Source organism: Typopeltis vanoorti, chromosome 7 (genome assembly GCF_054136105.1).
Source record: "Typopeltis vanoorti isolate ZY-2024b chromosome 7, IOZ_Tvanoo_1.0, whole genome shotgun sequence".
Classification (NCBI taxonomy): Eukaryota; Metazoa; Arthropoda; class Arachnida; order Uropygi; family Thelyphonidae; genus Typopeltis; species Typopeltis vanoorti.
This window is the reverse complement of record NC_143555.1, coordinates 66,000,021-66,018,989: the sequence shown is the minus strand read 5'-3', so window position 1 is coordinate 66,018,989 and position 18,969 is coordinate 66,000,021. Positions and strand designations below refer to the sequence as shown.

The 18,969-nt window shown below is 35.6% G+C and overlaps 1 protein-coding gene across 6 annotated transcripts in view; it reads left to right on the top strand.

Moving 5' to 3' along the window:
- LOC150104740 (uncharacterized) overlaps window positions 1-18,289 on the top strand; it is a 434,041-nt gene extending 415,752 nt beyond the window's left edge. For all 6 annotated transcript variants that reach the window (XM_090395917.1, XM_090395916.1, XM_090395915.1 and 3 more), the window contains one exon: window positions 16,903-18,289. In XM_090395917.1, the coding sequence (XP_090252043.1) occupies window positions 16,903-17,910 (1,008 nt within the window). In that variant the 3' untranslated portion in view covers window positions 17,911-18,289. The remainder of the gene's footprint in view (window positions 1-16,902) is intronic.
- The last annotated feature ends 680 nt before the right edge of the window (window positions 18,290-18,969 follow it).

The following is an 18,969-nucleotide window of genomic DNA, read 5'->3' as shown; positions in this document are numbered from 1 at the left end:
AACGGGGTGTTCCTGAAAATGGCTATATCCAGCACGTCAGGTTTACCCAGTGGTTCGTAATGTGTTGGTTCAACAGGACCTGCTATGGTGATGTTTCTTGTCATAGCAAATTTGTGTAGGCTCTTCCCACTATTGTTGGTGTTTCTACTGTTCCACGCAGAATGTTTTGCGTTTAGGTCTCCCGCCACTATTGTTGCTTCGTTTGTGTCAAGGAGCTGGGAGAGGTCTGAGGCTAGGAGTGGTTTGCCTGGAGGGTTGTAGGCTGAATATAGTTTTAGACTACCTGTGTTGTTGGTGTGTGTATCTCAATTCCAGTTTCTTCCAGGTTTGTAGTTGTTGTTGTTTTCTTGATCACATTGTATCGTATGCTTTTTTTGACAAAGATAGCCGTTCCGCCCCCTCTGGCATTGAGCCTGTCTGTCCTAAATAGTGTGTAGTACCTTATTTTGGGGTTGTTGCAAGGCTGAAGGTGCGTCTTGTTGACTAAAAGGATGTCTATTTTATATCGTTCAGTAAATTCTACGCATTCTCCACCTTTGCAACGAGTTGCCTGGTGTTGTACTACCTTACCCCAGTCCTGAAGATACTTTCAGGCGCAAACTTTGTTTGCTCACACTTGGATAAAGGATTAAACTAAACTTATTATAGTCTTACCAAGTGAAAAATAAACTCTCAACATCTTTCTCTGAATCTGGAGTAATTTAATAATAAGGTTGTACACCCTTTAGCAGCTCCTATAGGGTGGGATGACCTCTCATTGCTTCTGCCTTGGTGTCTCCACTACTGGGCCTTCCTCCCACTGACGAGATCTCAATAAAGGTCGAAACCGGTATGGGTAGTGGCCCTTGCCGTAGTGCATAGCATTACACATATCCACAAGGAGATGTGCTTTGCAATATGGGAGATACTGAGATAGGAGTGATGAGAACTTTCTCCACCTTTGCAACAAGTTGCCCGGTGTTGTACTACCTTACCCCAGTCTTGAAGATACTTTCAGGTGCAAACTTTGTTTGCTCAGACTTGGATAAAGGATTAAACTAAACTTGATACAAAAATATACTTTCTTGGCATCTTTAATTTGTATTTCATAGGTGTGTGTGTGTGTGTGTGTGTGTTGTTGTTGTTGTTGCATGGTAGTATCTTCCTGTAGGTGTAGGCTTTCTGTATATGGAATGAATGAGTTTATTCTGTTCAGAGACTTCCAAGATGATGTCTAAAAAAATAAATAAATAAGCAGGGATCTGTCACTTTCCAATTTGAAGGTGAATTTTATACAAGGATGAACGTTGTTTGGATTACTAATAATCTCAACTTGAGATTATCAACAAATGTTGATAATCATGCCAGGAAAAAAAAAATCTGCTGATAAACATACAGACTTCACATCATCTGGTAACTATTTCAAATGATCTCTGGTCCTGCATACATCAAGCTAAAGTTATTATTATTATTTGACACCTCCAGGGAGTCAAGGACTCATCAAGGGAGGGCATCTACTCTACAACTCTGTCTCCACTGCTCAATCCACCAACAGACCGCAATTACACTAACGCCATCTACCGCCGACCACCACCACTAGTATTTCCACAGACACAAACAAACATCCATGCCCATGGCGGGATTCGAACCCGCAGCCTTTTGGCCGGAGAGTGGATATGCTAACCACTTTATAGAACTTTCTTTCATCAGAAAGTTCTATAAAAAATAATATAAAATAACTACATCAAAGCTATATTCTGTTTATGACAACATCAGAGAAAAATTTTTTCCTATAGATAGTTTTATTATAGCAAATGTGATGTCTTAATTTAACATGAGAATTGTTATATTAGATTTAAGATCTTGGATTACATATAGTCCTTTTTATAATTAAGTCTTAGGTGCTTTCCTAAGATTGCTGTCAATACTTTATTAAAAGTCCAATATGACGAGGAAGAGGGGATCGTTGGTGGAGTTTGAATATGTTTTTAATTTTATAGGTGGTTTAAAAGTAGCATATTATTTGCATTTTTAGGTGAAGTTTTATGAAGAATTTCATGTATGTATTTTTGCTATAGCCATTGTTTATAAATGGATTGCTAATAATTGGCTGGTATATGTGTAGGCTTATTGTAGCTAGTGAAGGATACACTGCCTGAGGGAAGATATGTGACAGATGTATCCAGGAAATAAAGCGAGTTTTGATTTTCAATTTCAATGGTAAATTGTATGCACTCATACCATTTGTCCAGATGGCTGAGTAAGGTGTTTAAAGTTTGGCAGCCGTGTGGCCAGATAAAACATTGTCAACATATTTAAGCCAACCTGTAGGTTTTAAAGAAAGGAATCTAGATCATGTTGCTTAAATCTATCTGTCCCAATGGTTTTAACAGGCCTTTAAGGCCCACAACCTTCCAAGCATGCTTGGATTTCGTAACCGAAATACGAGGATAGAATGGTCACTCCTATGCCTCAAGGTATTCTTGGCTGTATCCCTGTGTGTTCAAGGGGCCGGTTTGCCTGCTTGTGGGATGAAAAACACCAGATAAACTGGCGGAAAAAACCCTACTGCCCATGCCCAAGATCGGCTAACTTGGCTATGGCTGAGGAAGATCCTTCAGCTCCTCATGTCTCCGACGGGAATCGAACCTAGGACACTCCTTCCCCAGGCATATGGTTGCGAAGCACAAAGCCACTAGGCTAACCGTGCGGACTGTTGCTTAAATGATTCCATATAAAAAATAGCAATTGGGGGGGGGATAGTGGCTATACCTTCTTTTTATAGATAAAAATTATTTTGCCACACAAAATAATCCAAACGTATTATGTGGGCAAAGAGAGCAGTAATGTTGGGTGGAAATTTGTTCTGTAAGAGAAGAATTATGTCACTGATTGGGACATTTGTGAAAAAAGCAGAAATGTCAAAACTAACTAATAAATATCTTTGCCAAGCGTTGTTTTTAATTTGTTTACGGAGTGTTGTGTGTTCTATATATAAGAGGGGAATGCCTTACCAACTCCTTCAGTTCTGATGCTAATTTCTAAAAAAAAAGTTTCTATTCCACTTCACTAAGTACTATTCACACCATTTTTCACAGTTTAAACACTAATTTTGTCATGTGGCAATATCAAAATACCCTTGCCAAATCCAAAGATATCATAAGATATGCATTCCCCTTTTCTGTTATTACTCTGTTATAAAATCCAGAGATTATTAAAACATGATTGTCCAATAACAAGTGCATGCTAAATCCTGTTTCTCCAAACCTGTATTCAAGTCCTGACCAGTTTCTCCAAAACTGTAATTGCCACCCTAGAAATGCAACTTCCCACCTTTCTCCGGTGACCTTATTTTACCATCATTCCACTTCAGTGGTACTCTTCCAGAATATGATCTATTAAATAAGCACACTTCCATAATGTGCATGGGTTAATGCCATCTAGATTATTCAGTAGATATTTTGAAATGTTTAATGAAGTTTACTAATGTGTAAACCAGAGTGCTACTTTACTTTCTAGAAATATTATCTTTCTTTTAAGAATAATGATCATTATAGATCTTAGTGGGTATTCTAAGTAGATCATGGGGAAAAGATTTTGATAATAACAAAAAAATTAGTTAAAAAAATGACCAATAGGGAAACTGTGGTGCAGCGAGTAAGAAAAGATACTGAAGTTTGCATACCATGCGAGTTAGAAGGCAGCCAAGAGTTGCAAATGGAAGATGCCAGCAGCCAAGAAATATTTGCATTGACATTTTTGGCACATATAGAGGTGGATAAAGATTAGCCTTAGAACAGCCTGTGCATGTTCATGTTTATGGAACAGTAAACATTGAAAACTACCATATCTGGGCTACAGAGTTCCCTTATGTTCACACTATGGACAAGATTTATGGCCAAGTTCTTTTTCTTTGAAGAAATCTCTCAAACTATCCTTGACCAGCTTGGTCACAGCTGAATGTTACTGGGATATGTTGAGCAGTTTTGTCATCCTGCAGCTGCAGCAAAGAGGGTGCCTGAATACAATGGTGATGATGCTAGATGGAACATCTCCCCACATAGGACGTGAAGCCCAACAATTATTGCATCAACATTTCACAGAGGGTAATCAGTCACTCATTTTCTATGAGGCCACCACATTCACCTTGTAACTTTTGGGTTACCTGAAAAGCATGGTGTATAGGACAAAGTTCTTCACTTGGCAGATTTGAAAAACAAAATTGCAAATCATATGCAAAACCTTTCAAGAGATCAGTTGCATTCCCCTGTAAACCATGCTGTGTGGCAGTATAACCTACTTCACAAAGGCCAACACACTGAATATTACTTCCACTGATCATCTAAATCTCCTTGACAGCTTCACATTATTATGAAATGAGTGAAATAAACATCATTAAATAATTTTGTCACTGACTCAATCCTTTCACAATCGCATATCATCCATCACATTAATGTAATTTTCCCCTGCTCATCCATTTGTTCCCTATCAATCATTTTAGAACTAATTTTTTTTATTGTCAAAATCTTTTCCCCCATGATCTGGTTAGTATCCACAAGTTTGAGGGTATTTCATCTCCTGGTTCTCTCTGTAGACTGCTCTGAATAGGATACTTTAATTTGAAATATCCTGTAGCTCCACCATCCTACAGGAGTTGCTTAACCACTCTACTGGCCAGGACGTATATATACGTCCAAGTTTCCATGGTTGCGAAGTGCATATTAAAATTGTAATACCATTGATATTACATTGAAATATATGAGGATACAAGTGTATGCAGATGCGTATTTGATCCATAATGGCCGGTAAGGTGGTTAATCATTAGCTCCAGCTAACAGTTATGCTTCATAATAATTTTTCTGTTAGCTACAAAATGAAAAACTTCCTGGGATTCTATTTAGCTAGCCTCCACTCATATTCTGATTTGAATATGAGAATGCCTTAACTTGAAAATAATTTCTTCTTTTGCTAGAGTGGAAAGAACCTGTGCGATCCCCTGGTGTCCTCAAATTTTATGACAATACCAGAGTTCCTTTGTACACATCCAACTTTTGAGTTGCCAAATGTGATCTCTTTTTTAACACTGGTTACATCTCTGAGCTATAAGAAACTGTTACTCCCCCCACACGCACACACTCAAATCCCTGAGATGAGAAATGCTATTTTGACTGTCACAGAAGCCAACAGAGGAAGAGCTGCATTAGTTATGGAATTGCTGATTATAACAGAAAAATAATACTTCTATGACAAAACTACTTACTAAGAGACTGAGCATAACGCTGCAAACAGTTTGCCAGGATAAAGGTTCTATCAAGAAATTGATGTAAGGGGAGAAACAGTGGCACTAGTTTTGAGGCGGTATGGTGTGAGAGAGAGGTGAGTAGAATGAAATACATAGTCGGATGTTGCTATAGACCTGGTAATGTGGAGGGTAGTGACCATGAGATGTATAAGCAAATTAGCCAATCAAATAGGAAATCTCACACAGCTATGGAGTAAGTGGATGAAGAGATGTGAGAATTAGTTTGTTTCTCTTGTGAATTTTGAGTCTTGAGAATTAGTGGTAGGATTTTGAAATTTTTATGTAGTACATTAATTGCTTAATTATCCAACCACAGCAGGAGAACCAATTTTCCATTTGAGAAACTGAAGGTACAATTACATGGTGCTGTATTGGGAGATGAACTTTATTGCTAATCACCATTCTGCTTACTGGAGCAATGGAGTGGCTTGAAAAAGTTCCATGTTTGATCCCTAGAGCAACTCCCAGATTATGTAAAAAATTAAATAAAAATACAAAAAAAAAAAGTAATTAAAAATGACTAGGAAAATAGAAAAAAAAATTCTGAGCCCACTCACAGGACTATAAATTCACAGTACTATAAACTCACACCGTGAAAAGTTGTAAATGTAAATTTACAACTTTTCACAGTGTGAGTCACACACACACAAGAATCTTATTAGAGTATTAGTGTGATATAACTGCTTCATTGTATAATCAGTATCAAGGATTACAGATTCATCTCCATTAATAGTGCTCATCTTTAAGCACAGTTAATGGTATCTTTTGATGGTCTTGCAGTGTTTATTTTGGCTTATAAGATTCCTTAGGTATTCTATGTGGACCAATTGAAATTAAATTTTATTTTAAGGAAGTAATTTTTGTATGGTTAGATATATATGGTTGAAACAAAATATGCAACTGCAGTTACTGGAAGTTATTTTGCCCTCCCCCTTTTTTTTTGTGCTTTGCACAGTCATCTGTGATCTACTTTATTTTTGGTACTTGTATTTATTATTGTACAGGTATCTCCATGGAGCCAGAAGACTCACTGCAGGAGATCAATTATTCACGCAATAACTATTGTACTTCTCCTTAAACTCATTCACTGATGAAGCACTCACAGCCACCTCTGGCAACACATTCCACCCATTCACCACCTGCCAAGCAAAAAAATCTAGCTCTAACACTCTTGTTAACCACACTCTTACACAACTTCTACTGCTGATCTCTTGTTCTCTTACTTCTTATCATGTACTGAAAAAGGTTTTCAGTGTCAATCCTTTATGAACTTAAATAATTCTATCATGTCTCTCTTTTTTTTTTGACCTATCAGCCGATTTTTGAAACCAACAGACTTTCAATCAATTCACATAGAGAGCATTTCCACAGACTTGCCACAATCCTTGTCACTCACCTCTGGATCTTCTCCACTGCTTCTTCATCCCCATAGAATCCAGGAGTCCAGATCTATGTGCAGCAGTCCATATATGGCCTTATTAAAAGCTCATATATTTCTTCCTAAGCTTCACAAACCCTTAAAGTTCTTAGCTGCAAGCACCACAATTCTCCATTTTTTTCTCCTTAGCCAACTCCTTCCAGTTTCACATTTCTCAGCTCTTTCATGTCCATTTTGATGTTATCCATTCATCTTCTGCAGTATTCCCTTTGGCTGATGTAAAAAGGTTATCCTCACTAGCCTGTTATCCTCCATTCTTTCCAGGTGACCTGACCATCTGATGCGAGCTCTGATTTCGTTTATTATAAGTGACTTCTTATAAAGTTCATAGAGATCTTTATTTGTTCTCCTTCTCCATTCATCTGTCACAGGATCTTTAATCAGGCCAAATATTTTTCTTAAGATTTTGTTTTCAAAGTGTTGTGATTGAGATTTATCAGTTTGTCATAGGAATCGTTTAGATTCTTATAACAGATTTCTAGATGAGAAGTGAAGTGAAAAATATGATTTATTATGTGCTTGGATTCTCATCTTTATTTCTGTTTGGATCTTATTATCTTTAGTCATTATAGAGCCTAGGTATTTAAATTGTATTGAGTTTTTCAATATCATGGCAGCAAATTGAATAGCTGATGGCTTGAGATTATTATCTCTAGATACTTTTAAATATTCTGTTTTATTTTGGTTAATATTAAGACCTAATTTTTCAGAAGAGGTTTTAAGGTTTATAAAAGTTTCAGTTATATCATCTGCACTTTCTCCTATGATATCAATATTGTCTGCATACCCCAAGAATGATGCAGAGCATGATACAGTACTTTTAGTTGTTTCTCGTATTACTTTTTGCAAAGTTATGTTGAATAATATAGGTAATAATACATCTCCTTGTTTTAAACCTGTGGTGATGTTGAATCGCTCTGACAATATGTTGTTAGTGAGGACTCTCTATTGATTTTCCTGTACACACATTTTAATTCTGATTAATTTTTCTAGTTTTCCAAATTCCTTTAAGATTTTTCATAGACTTTCCCAATGTATGCTATCGTACGCTTTTTGGAAGTCAATGAAAATATTATGACTTTTTTTTTTTTTTTGTTGCATATTTTGTATAGGCCCAGGCCTAGAGCAGCAAATTTTGAGGGGTGGTGGAAGTTTCTGGGCTCTGATTTTTGTAATTATATTTATGTTGCGGATTTACGATATAAATAGGTTATGCATGTAAATCAGCATGTTCGTTAAATATGGGGGGGGGCACTTTCTGCAGGCCTAGGGGTGGGAAATACCTAAACATGCCATTGTTTTGTTGTATTCACAATTTTTCTCTAGAATTTGTCTCAAGGTAAAAAGGTGATCAATGGTTGAATGACCTTCTGAATCCTGCCTGATATTCTCTGAGAATCTCTTCTGCATATGGAATAATTCTTTTTAGAATAATATCAGACAGGATTTTGTAACTAGTACTGTATTTAAAAGTGAGATGCCGCTATAGTGAAAATTTTGTCCGTTAATTCTATTCCTCCATATTTAATTTGTTCAGATATGATTTTATTAAATCCTGCAGCTCTATTATTTTTAAGAGTTTTAATGATTGTTTCTATTTCACTAAATGATGGCTCTTTGACTTCTGGTTCACAAGCAGAATAAATTCTGGGTAGGAATGTTACTTTGGGAGTTTGGCAGTTTTGTAGCTGTTTGAAATATTCCCTCTACTTTCAGCCATTTGTCATTTGCAATAATTTGTCCTTTATTATCATTAATTATTGTAGTTCTTGATTAATAGCCTGTCTTCAGTTTATTTATACCTTAAAAAAAGTTCCTTGTATTTTTATATGTATTATCTTTTTCAGTTTTATCAATTATTTCTTTTAAATGATGATGATGAACAGCCTACTTTTCTACCCACCACAGGGTGAAGGCCTCTCCTATTGCGAGAGGTTTGGGTCTGCTACTCCCATGGTGACCCAGTCCATATTGGGAGAATGTATTTATACTTAAGTGAATGAACGTATGAAGGTGGAAGACAAGCACAAACATCCAACCTATGCAGAATTTGAACATGCAGCCTCTTTGGCTGGAAAGCAGATACGCTAACCACTTGGCCAGCCAGGCCGAGTGGTTAGTGTATCATTGTTTATATATAATAGAGAACAATGATTTTGCAAAAATGTCCACCTATATGAAGAGTTACTGTCATTTGATTATTACCAATATCACACGCCACATGACAGTCTGTTTGTGTGTGTGTGTGGGTGAGTGGGTTCATGTGTGTGTTTACAGCAATGAGACACAAAGATGACATGAATAAGTGATTACTCTAACGCAATTTTCTTTGATGCCTAGTTTGGGTGAAATATTTCCCAAATTTCTTTGATGCCGATAGCATGAAATAAATCCCCAATGGTCTAAGGTGGCACGAAAATTTTCCCGCAATATGTTTTATTGCCACCACCACCACTAAGGCAAAAGAGAACATTATTACAGTACTCATCACTCACCATACCCTCTTTTTAAATGCTGTGAACCAAATTCCTGAAATCAATCTTATTATACTTCTTTAGCTACTTGAACCTTAGAGGTTCAACTAGCTAAGGAAGTTTTATACAACATCTTTAACTAATGATTGGTCTTTGCAATGCAGACCTTTTAAATAGCATTTAAATTTAAATTTCTTTTAAATAGCATCTTTTAAAACCTCACATAGAGGAACAATAATCTCTGTATCCCTGATTGTTGGTGTATTCTTCAGCAACCACGTAATCTGATGTGCTGTTTTGGATACCTTCTCAATATGCCCTCTAAACTTCAACTCCTTGTCCACAATCACCCCCCCCCCCCCCCACACACACACGCCAAGTTGTTGGCTTCATCAGTTTCATGCAGTTCATTTCAATCAATATATAGTACACAGCTTGTGATCTTTTCCCAGAGTGCATCACCTTACACTTTGCCACATTAAACTGGCAGTGATTTAACTTTGCACATACTGCTGGTCTATTTAAGTCTTTCTACAGATCTCTGAATCACCTTCATTTACCATTGCTCTTCTCAGTATAGCACCATCAACAAACAAATGAATATTTCATTGCAAATCACTTCTTATATCATTGATATACAAATTAAACAACAGAGGACCAACTACTGAGCTCTATGGCCCTGCACCTTCTCCTGTCCATCAGCCACTAGATTCATATCTATCCCTCATTTGTTCCAGTTCATGCAACACAGCTTTATATGAAATCTTGTCAAATGCCTTTACAAAAATCTAGCAGCATTACTGAGTAGCCATTTTCCTTATCTAATCTAACTGACCTATCCTTCACAAAACCCATGTTGACCTTTGTAGCATATTGCTGAATTCTGTCTTTCACCAATTTCTCCAATATCTTAACCACCACAACTCCTGAAATGCTGATTGGCTTATAATTTGCTGCTACTGTTCTTGGAACCTCCTTTATGAAGCAGGACTGTTTTGACCTCTTCCCACTCCATTGGCACCTTCCCAGTAGTGAGGTTTAAATTAAACACCTTGGTCAGAGGAGTTGATAATTCCCTTACACATTCTCATAATACACAGACCGAATATACCCTCTAATCCCATGGCTGTGTTCCTATTGAGGTTCTGCCATATTTTAATCACCTCCATTTCATCTGGTCACATCTGGCTTTGCAACATCACCACCTAGATGGTTCCCCATCCCCTGTCAAATGCTCATTCAGTAATTCAACTATTTGGTTTGGTTCAGTTACTTTCCCACCGACTTTAACATCATTCCTACTTTTACTTGCCACGTAGTGAAATAACTCTTGAGGATTTCTTTTGGCCTCATCAGCTAGCTTTCCTCATAATTAGCTTTGTCTTTCCTTCTTTCCTTACCATAGAGATCGCCAGTGGTGGCCCATACATAAGTACTGCGACACTGCAACACCCCCAAGGAAAAAATGAAAAAATTTAATTTTGCTTGTGTTTATAAATAATAACAATGCTTACAACATTATATAAATGCAGTACATGTTAAAGGTTGCAGCTTATGTTTTGACATTGAATAGTTAATAATTGGAATTGTTCGATTAATGCTTTAGATTATGAAACAAATGCATTGCGATCTAACGATGATATTCGTTTGCTCATCATTGCACGTTACGTCATTCCCAACTGTAACTGCTCAAATGGCAGTGTATTTTTAGTATGCTTATGCGCCTTATTTCTGTGAGATATGAAACATTTATTATTGGTGCGTGTGCGTGAACTATTTTTTGTAAATCTTATTTTATTTTGTTAAAATAACATATAATTATTTATTTATTATAGATACAAGGCTGAATTATGATGAGTGTCACTGTTGAAAATATGAAAATAATATTTTTTCAATTATCGTTACACGAAACAAATGCACTGCGATATAACGCCGATATTTGTTTGCTGTCGTTGCATGTTACGTCATTAAATACACTGCCGCTTGGGCAGCGTATCTTATGCCTGTGCTCATTATTTCTGTGAGATATGAAACGTTTATTATTGGTGCATGTTCGTGGTGAACTATTTTTTTGTAAATCTTATTTTACTTTGTTAAAATAACATAATTATTTATTTATTATAGGTACAAGGCTGAATTATGACGAGTGTCACTGGTGAAAATATGAAAAGAATTATATTTTTTCAATTATCATTACACAAAACAAATGCACTGCGATCTAATGCCGATATTCGTTTGCACTTGTCATTGCTATTGATACGAAATTTTTATTGGTGTTTGCTCATCGTGAGGATGAAATATTTTTAATAAAGCAATTTTTAAAATATGTAAATTTATTTATTAATAAATTCGTTACTGATTAGAAAAAAAAAGTTTTTTTTTTTTTTTTATATGCAGCACCCCCACTTAAAATTTTCACTGGCCGCCACTGGAGATCATCCTTCTTTCCTGTCTTATATTGTTCGTAGGCATGCTGATCAGCTTTTTCTTTATAATCTCTACACAACCTTTCTTTGTGTGCAGCTCCAGCTTAATGACATTATTCATTTATCTGATTTATTTTTCTGATTGGGTACACATTCTGATACTGCTTTCTTCAAACACCCCTTGACCATCTCCATCTCTCCCCTTTCAAATTTTTATGCCATTACACTGCTGAAAGTTGACTTCTCAGCTTGTTAATCATCTGCTGTGTAATTCCACACAGAAGGTAATTGTTCTTTCTTAACAGAAAATTCTGAATGTCTGGCAATCTCTCAGGTCAAGACTACATGATCAATTTCTCCAAGAAGAGGCAACATAACTAGCTTGATTAGTGTTAAGTTCTCTGATGCTATGATCAGATCCATAACCAATATATGGATCCCATTACATGCTGCCTCACATAATTATCTCTCAGCAACTAAATAAATTCCATTTCCTTCCTTGCCTGTCACCATTCCTCTTCCCTATGTCCCCATAGTCGAAATTCCCCATAACCATTATTCGACCTGTAGTCAGCATGCTAATTTTCGAGTACATGCCATCTACATTCTCCCTTACACTCCCTGGATTATAACAGCAACCAATTATATATTTAATTCTGTTGGCCTTTATCTCACACTAGGTAGTCTCAAATGACGTGCCCCCAGGATCCCTGTTCCCCTGATCTACTCTTTTTGGCTTTAATTCCTTTGCTGTCATTAGCAACCCTTCCCGTTCCTTCTGTCCTCTCTGAAGACACCATATCCCTTGCACTCTATTCCTATGATTATATCATCCTCGGTCAACCATGTTTCATTAATGCCTATCACTTTTTGGCCAAGTTGTGCTAACCAATGGCAAAAACTTCTTGCCGTTATTTTGAATACTTCTGGCATTAGTATACCTTGATGGATGCGTTTCATTCAGGATTTCTCCATGAGTGCATGTCACAAAGATGCCTCCAACGATCTCGATCTTGAGCCTGTCTCTTCCATGTTATAAACATTGAATTCACTAATGGGTCTTCTCTTTATTCTCAGTTGACAATTAAGTATTCTATATGTCCATCTGTTATCCCTGAGTCTTGCTATGTGGCCTGCCCATCTCATCTTGTTTTCATATACTGCAGTTACATCTTTTACATATGATCGCTCTCTCTCTCTCTCTGTTCCATATTTCTAATATATTACATTTTGCTGATGTTACAAATCCTACATTCTATTGCATGCTCAGTTATCCTGAGAGTCTCTTCTTGTCTTGTTGTGTTTCATGTTTCTATTCTGTAAGTGAGTGATGGAAGAATGTCGCTATTAAAGAGTTTTGCCTTCACAGAGGCATCAAGATTTGGATCAGTAAGTGTGTCTTTTAGTGTGTTGAATGAAAGTCATGCAGCTTTTTTTCATTTAACTAGCTCTTCATTTTTATTATTTGTCTTTAGTAATTATAGTTAACCTGTTCTATAGGGATGTTATTAATACATAGGTTACTGTCACTTGTTTCTATGTATTAATAACATCCCTATTTGTGTAGTATTTTTGTTAATTATTATTTATAATTTAGGTTATTTGTGCAGTATTTTTGTTAATTTCCAAAAGTCATATTTCCATATACAAGTAGCCAAATGATGTCACACCTTATTACTAAAATACTCTGGATTAGAGATAGATGTTGAAAGTTTTTTTCACTTGGTTATACTATCCATTTAATTCATTTTTAATCCATTTTGTTTTTCTATTATAGTTTCATTTCTAAGCCTATCTCTTAGTGCATATTTTTTTACCCATTTCTTCTAAATCTTTTGGGTTTTGAGATATTAGTACTATATTATCGGTAAATAGGTTTGGGGTGATCATATAGCCTTGCAGACTCCTCTCTTTATACTTATAGGTTGATCAAATAGGGTTATTTGTGCAGTATTTTTGTTAATTTCCAAAAGTCATATTTCCATATACAAGTAGCCAAATGATGTCACACCTTATTACTAAAATACTCTGGATTAGAGATAGATGTTGAAAGTTTTTTTCACTTGGTTATACTATAAATTATACATGCCAAGAATTTTCTTTAGTTCTTTTCTCTTTTTCAGAGGTGTGAGTCATTCTCTTTTCCTTTTGTTTCATAGGAGTTTCTATTTTTTTTTTTTTTATTAAAGCACTCATTGCATTTATTAATAAATTCAATATAGTCATCTATGTAGCAGTTCTTAATAGTCCATTCGGTCTCTTCTATGTACTTCCTGAACTTGTGATAGTCTATCTATGGTTTGATGTAGTCAGGGGTGCGCCAGTAGTGTCCGGCGCCTGTGTGCAAAACTTTAGTTGGCGCCCCTATACCCTCCCCCAAATAAAAAAAAATTATAAAAATGTTATTTTTAATATTTGATGCCAATAAAGTGAGTATATTTCATTTTGAATTTTATCTCCTAAATAGGAGGGCATATTTTAAAAATCAGGATCATTAGCAACATGTCGCGTGTGTTCCGATAAAAAAAAAAAAAAAAAAAATCAAACTTTTCTAACATCTCAATGCATTTTAAAAAATTGCCATTGTTGTGATCATAAAGTTTATTACTTTTACCACGAAGAGCTAGATTTTGTTTGCCTAAAAACTGTACTACAAAAATTATTCTTTTTATAACTTCATACCAACGTTTCCTTTCATTATCTAAAACTCTTTGCTGTAAATTATCAATACAAGTTTTATTTTTTAAGGATGTAATTAATTCTGTCCATTTTTTTGTAATTGTTCAAATGATTTAAATTTTTCTCATGACGATTCAGACATATTACAAGATGTTGCCTATATTCTGCTGATAACAGCAGAATATAGAATAAAGTTAAAAAGTGCAGCAGATTTTCTTATATATGTTTAGAGCAAATGCGAGTGTGAACAAGATATTCAAATGCATGTCATCCTGTAAACAGTCAACTCATGCAAGTTCAAATTTTTACTTGTTTATGCTAAACTACTTGTTAGAACTAGGATCAGAATAAAATAAGATCTTAAGGAATAATAACAAATAAGTGATTATAAATAATTTGTTTAAGACAAATCTATAAAATATAATTAAAATTTAAACAAAAATGTAATTTATTTTGATATAATTAATGAATAATAGTTTTTTTAAAGTATTTCCTCCTCGCCTGAAATCTTTGGCGCCTTTACTATCCTGGAGCCAGTGTGTGTCGCACACATTGCTGGCACGCCCCTGGATGTAGCCCTGATATGTTCTTATTTTTGTGGTCTATTCTTATAATGGCTCTGAGAAGTCTGTGGTCAGAATTTGTTGAAATATGTTTTGCCTATTTAGTTTTCTACAGCCTGTTAAAATGTAGTCTGTTTCAGTTTTTGTCTCCATTCGGTGATTGCCAAGTCCATCTTTTTCCTGGGCATTTGTTGATAAAAGTATTCATAATAAAGAGTTGCTCAACTGCAGCAAATTTGGCTAATCTCTCTCCTCCTCTATTTCTTTCTTCCAGACCATTTGGACCTATAAACTTTTTATTTTGTTTTCTGCATCCTATTTTGGCATTAAACATACACTAATGAATGTATATGTTGACTTGTAATTTAATGCCTGTTTGCGATTCATGTAGAAATTTTCTATTTCTTGATTATCAGCTCTGGATGTTGGAGCATAGCAGGATATTAATTTTATTGTTATATTATACTCTAATCCAATTAGTAACATGCCTATTCTTTCAGATATGATGTTACAAGAAAGGATCAACTTGGTGAGCTTAGGTTTAACAATAAAGCCCGCTCCACCTTGTTTACCACTGTTTGAGGATGCTCTCAGGAGTATCTGAGCCATCAAACCATCTTGATGTTAGTTCTTTTAATCTTTTTGTTTCATATACTAAGAGAATATCCAAGTTGATATTGGTTAGTTCTTTGATTAATAAATTCATTCTGTAGTTTCTTGCCAGTTTCAAAGATCTAATAGGTGGCCTGCATTCATTTGCGTTATTCTTAGCACTACCCCTGGCCCCACTCAATGCTTTACCACTGCCATAGAGAGGTGAGTGTAGGCTATGCAGGATTTGGGCTGTTTCTTTAATAATGGCATCTTTGCTGTAGTCAGATATATACACTTCTCCTGACTGAAGTGTTCACTAGAGATCTGTTAGCATTATTGGGTCCAGGTCTGATGTGGACAGGATTCCTACATCAGACCTGGACATAGGATTCCCAGGGTGCACTGTGGGGAGGTAGAATTGGGCTTTGCAACCCCATTAGTATACATAAACTGCAATATCCTCCTTCAACTTACAACCTTCCTTACACCTTGTGTTACTTAAAGGATGCAGGTGAGTGTGGGTCCTTGCCTGGACCCACGCTCAAATTATCACTGAACAACACTTTCTTGAGACTCCAAATGCAAATCCTCCATCTTATATAAATCCTTCATTTCATCAAACTCGCTCTACACATCCGTAAACTCCAACACCATTCCTCCTGCACAATCTATTCACCAACTCATTTGTGAATAGGTCTCCATCTCAGTTCAACAGACACAACTTTTACTTTTTCGTATTCACGTCTGCTTGCATACCACACGTCACCTGCTAAATCATTTTTACCAGCCAAAGTAATTTGTACAAGCCTTCTGCAGGTCATTCAGTGTTATGTTGCAGTTGCTACTGTCTGGAGCCCATAAACTGAAGGTCACTTCTCTAAAACAATGGAACAAAAAAAAACAGTACCTTTGTTATAATTTCATTCTGTTTTGTAAGTTAAACAAAATATCAACCTTTTCTCATTTCCTTGATGCTATTTCCATATAACTGTCACTTCTTCAGCTATCAGATAAATTTGTAAATGGACTGCCATCTGCAGGTCATTCATTATTATGTTACTTCTCTAAAACATTCAGTAAATGGAACAAACAAAAGTACCTCAGTTATAATTTTTTTTTTTTTTAATCTCACAGTAAAGCCAGTGCAGTTCATGCTGTTTTGCTTCAGGTAGGTGTAATTATAGTAATTAATCAATATCTGATTCCCACTTAATATTACACTAGTGTGAACAGTATTATTCTAAATCAATGATTCTCAAATTGAGACATTAAATCAAGGCTGATTGAACACTGCAATAAAATGCTTAAAATATTAACTGTCACTTCTTTGGTTCTTCTCAATGGAAAACAACCAAGTCTAAGGTGTTTATGTAGCCAGAACTGTTTGAGAATCATTTATTTATATCAGAACCACTATTGATTCAATCTGTATTTTATTTCTCACTAGAATCGTTTAAGGAGATCTTTTAATAGGAGTTCTCAATCAACTCCAGGAACACCTAGAAAGGCACTGGGAAAATCTCCAGTTTTAAGAAGAAGAGGAAGTAGTCCAGCAGGTGGTCTGAGAAATCACTCACCAGGACAAACACCCCCACACCAAAGAAAAGTTGTGATAAAGCCAGTGGTATGTTCAAATACAGTTAATGGTATGGAAGGTATTTCTTTTTGTGCTAATAGTGCATTAAATGGTGAAACAGCAAGGTGTACAAGTTATTCTACCTACTCTACACTACCAACAGCAGAGAAACAGGAACTAAGTTGTGGACCCAGTATGGTTTATAATATAACTAATGGTTGCTTTAATATAGATATTGCTGGTAATGAAGACCAGGGTCTTGTTTCTCTGACATCCAGTAGTTCTAATTTAGGATCTTTATTAAGTGACTGTTATGCTGATGCAAATGGTATATCAAATGACTCTCTAGAACACAATTTTGATGATGACTCTCCAAATCTGGATCCAAATGGAGCTTTTTGTCAAGCCCAGCATGAAATTTCATCTCTTGTACTGCATCTGAAGAATCTTGGCCAGAATTATGACAAGCCCAAGTGTACCACTGACATTGATATTGATAAATTCATTGCTGCAAAAGAAGCACTTATTGCTGAGTCCAGACAATTTGTTACTGCTTCAAAGTTATTTGTGAAAAGTGCAATGGAGTCATCAGACAGGATGGTTGAAAACATGTCTTCTTGTGTTACACTTCTTGACAGAATTTTTACAGTTAGTGAGTTAGTAATTATACATACAGCAGCAGAGACACAAGTGTCAGCTTTAGCAGAGAGACTTAAAGGAGTTGCATTAGCATACTCACATACTGTAGATGCAGCAAAACGAGCTGTTGGAAGGGGAATCACAAATCCCCACATGGGGATTCTGATGCACCAAGCTACAACATTAGCCACTGCTCTTACCTCTCTTATGAGGACTCTACGCTCCCTCACTCCCCTCTAGTGTAAACCGAGACTAGTTATATGCACTTAAAGCGTCTTTGTTACCAGGTAATATGATGTAAATGAATGTTCTGTAAGCCTGATAAGGTTAGCTACATCCAAAAATCTGCTCTTGGTGTGGCTTCCATATCAGGGACTGTACTTAACAGATACGGATATTTGTATATCCAGTAGGATTTTTGTTTGTTTGTTTTCTTGTTAATGCTGTCTTCCATGAACTAACTCAAAGTGAATCATTTTTAATACATGCTGTGTAAGGTAATGTGTAAGATATTATTGATGAAAAATCATAATGTCAACGTTTACTATTACAATTCAATATTTTTATCTGTTTTAATTCCTGTAATCTTCCAGTAAAATAGAATGTTTCTCCAGGACCACTTACTGGTTATAGTGAAAATCATTTCCAAGCGTAAAATTAGTACTTGTGTCTGTCTGTTACCAGAAGTTTTACTTGTTCGAATCAAAAGTGTAAACTTCAAAGACAAACTGCCAGCCATGTTTATTTATTGTTTGATAAAATATGCAAATATTCAAGGTCCAAGCTCTACATTTTACATGCATTGTGAATTCAGAATGGTAACATTGTGGAATTGCCTTAAACTTGAGAAAGTGTCTGTATATTGCCAAAAATACTAGTAAATAATTATGTTTACTGAAAAGAAGTTGTTATTAAGGAAAAGTCCATAAGATTTAAAAGTGTATATAAAGTAGTTAAACATTTTATGCTGATGATTTATGGATATCCTAGCATAGTTATAACTTGCAGACTGCATAAAAGAAATGTTTATTTTCGTATAAGTTTATTTACCTTCAATCAAACAAAAAAACTGTTTAATGATTTTTTAAACTGCAAAGTTCAGACTTCACACAGAGATCTGTTTCATTTCCTAATTTGACTGTCATTGTGTTTTATATATATATATATATATATATATATATCACTTTGTATCTGCAACTTCAAAGACATGACTATACACTGTAGCTCTTAATTTGTTGGAAAATGGGTGTATCCTGGATAAGTGATTCTGAACCTTTTACATCCTCCGTCCTACCAACC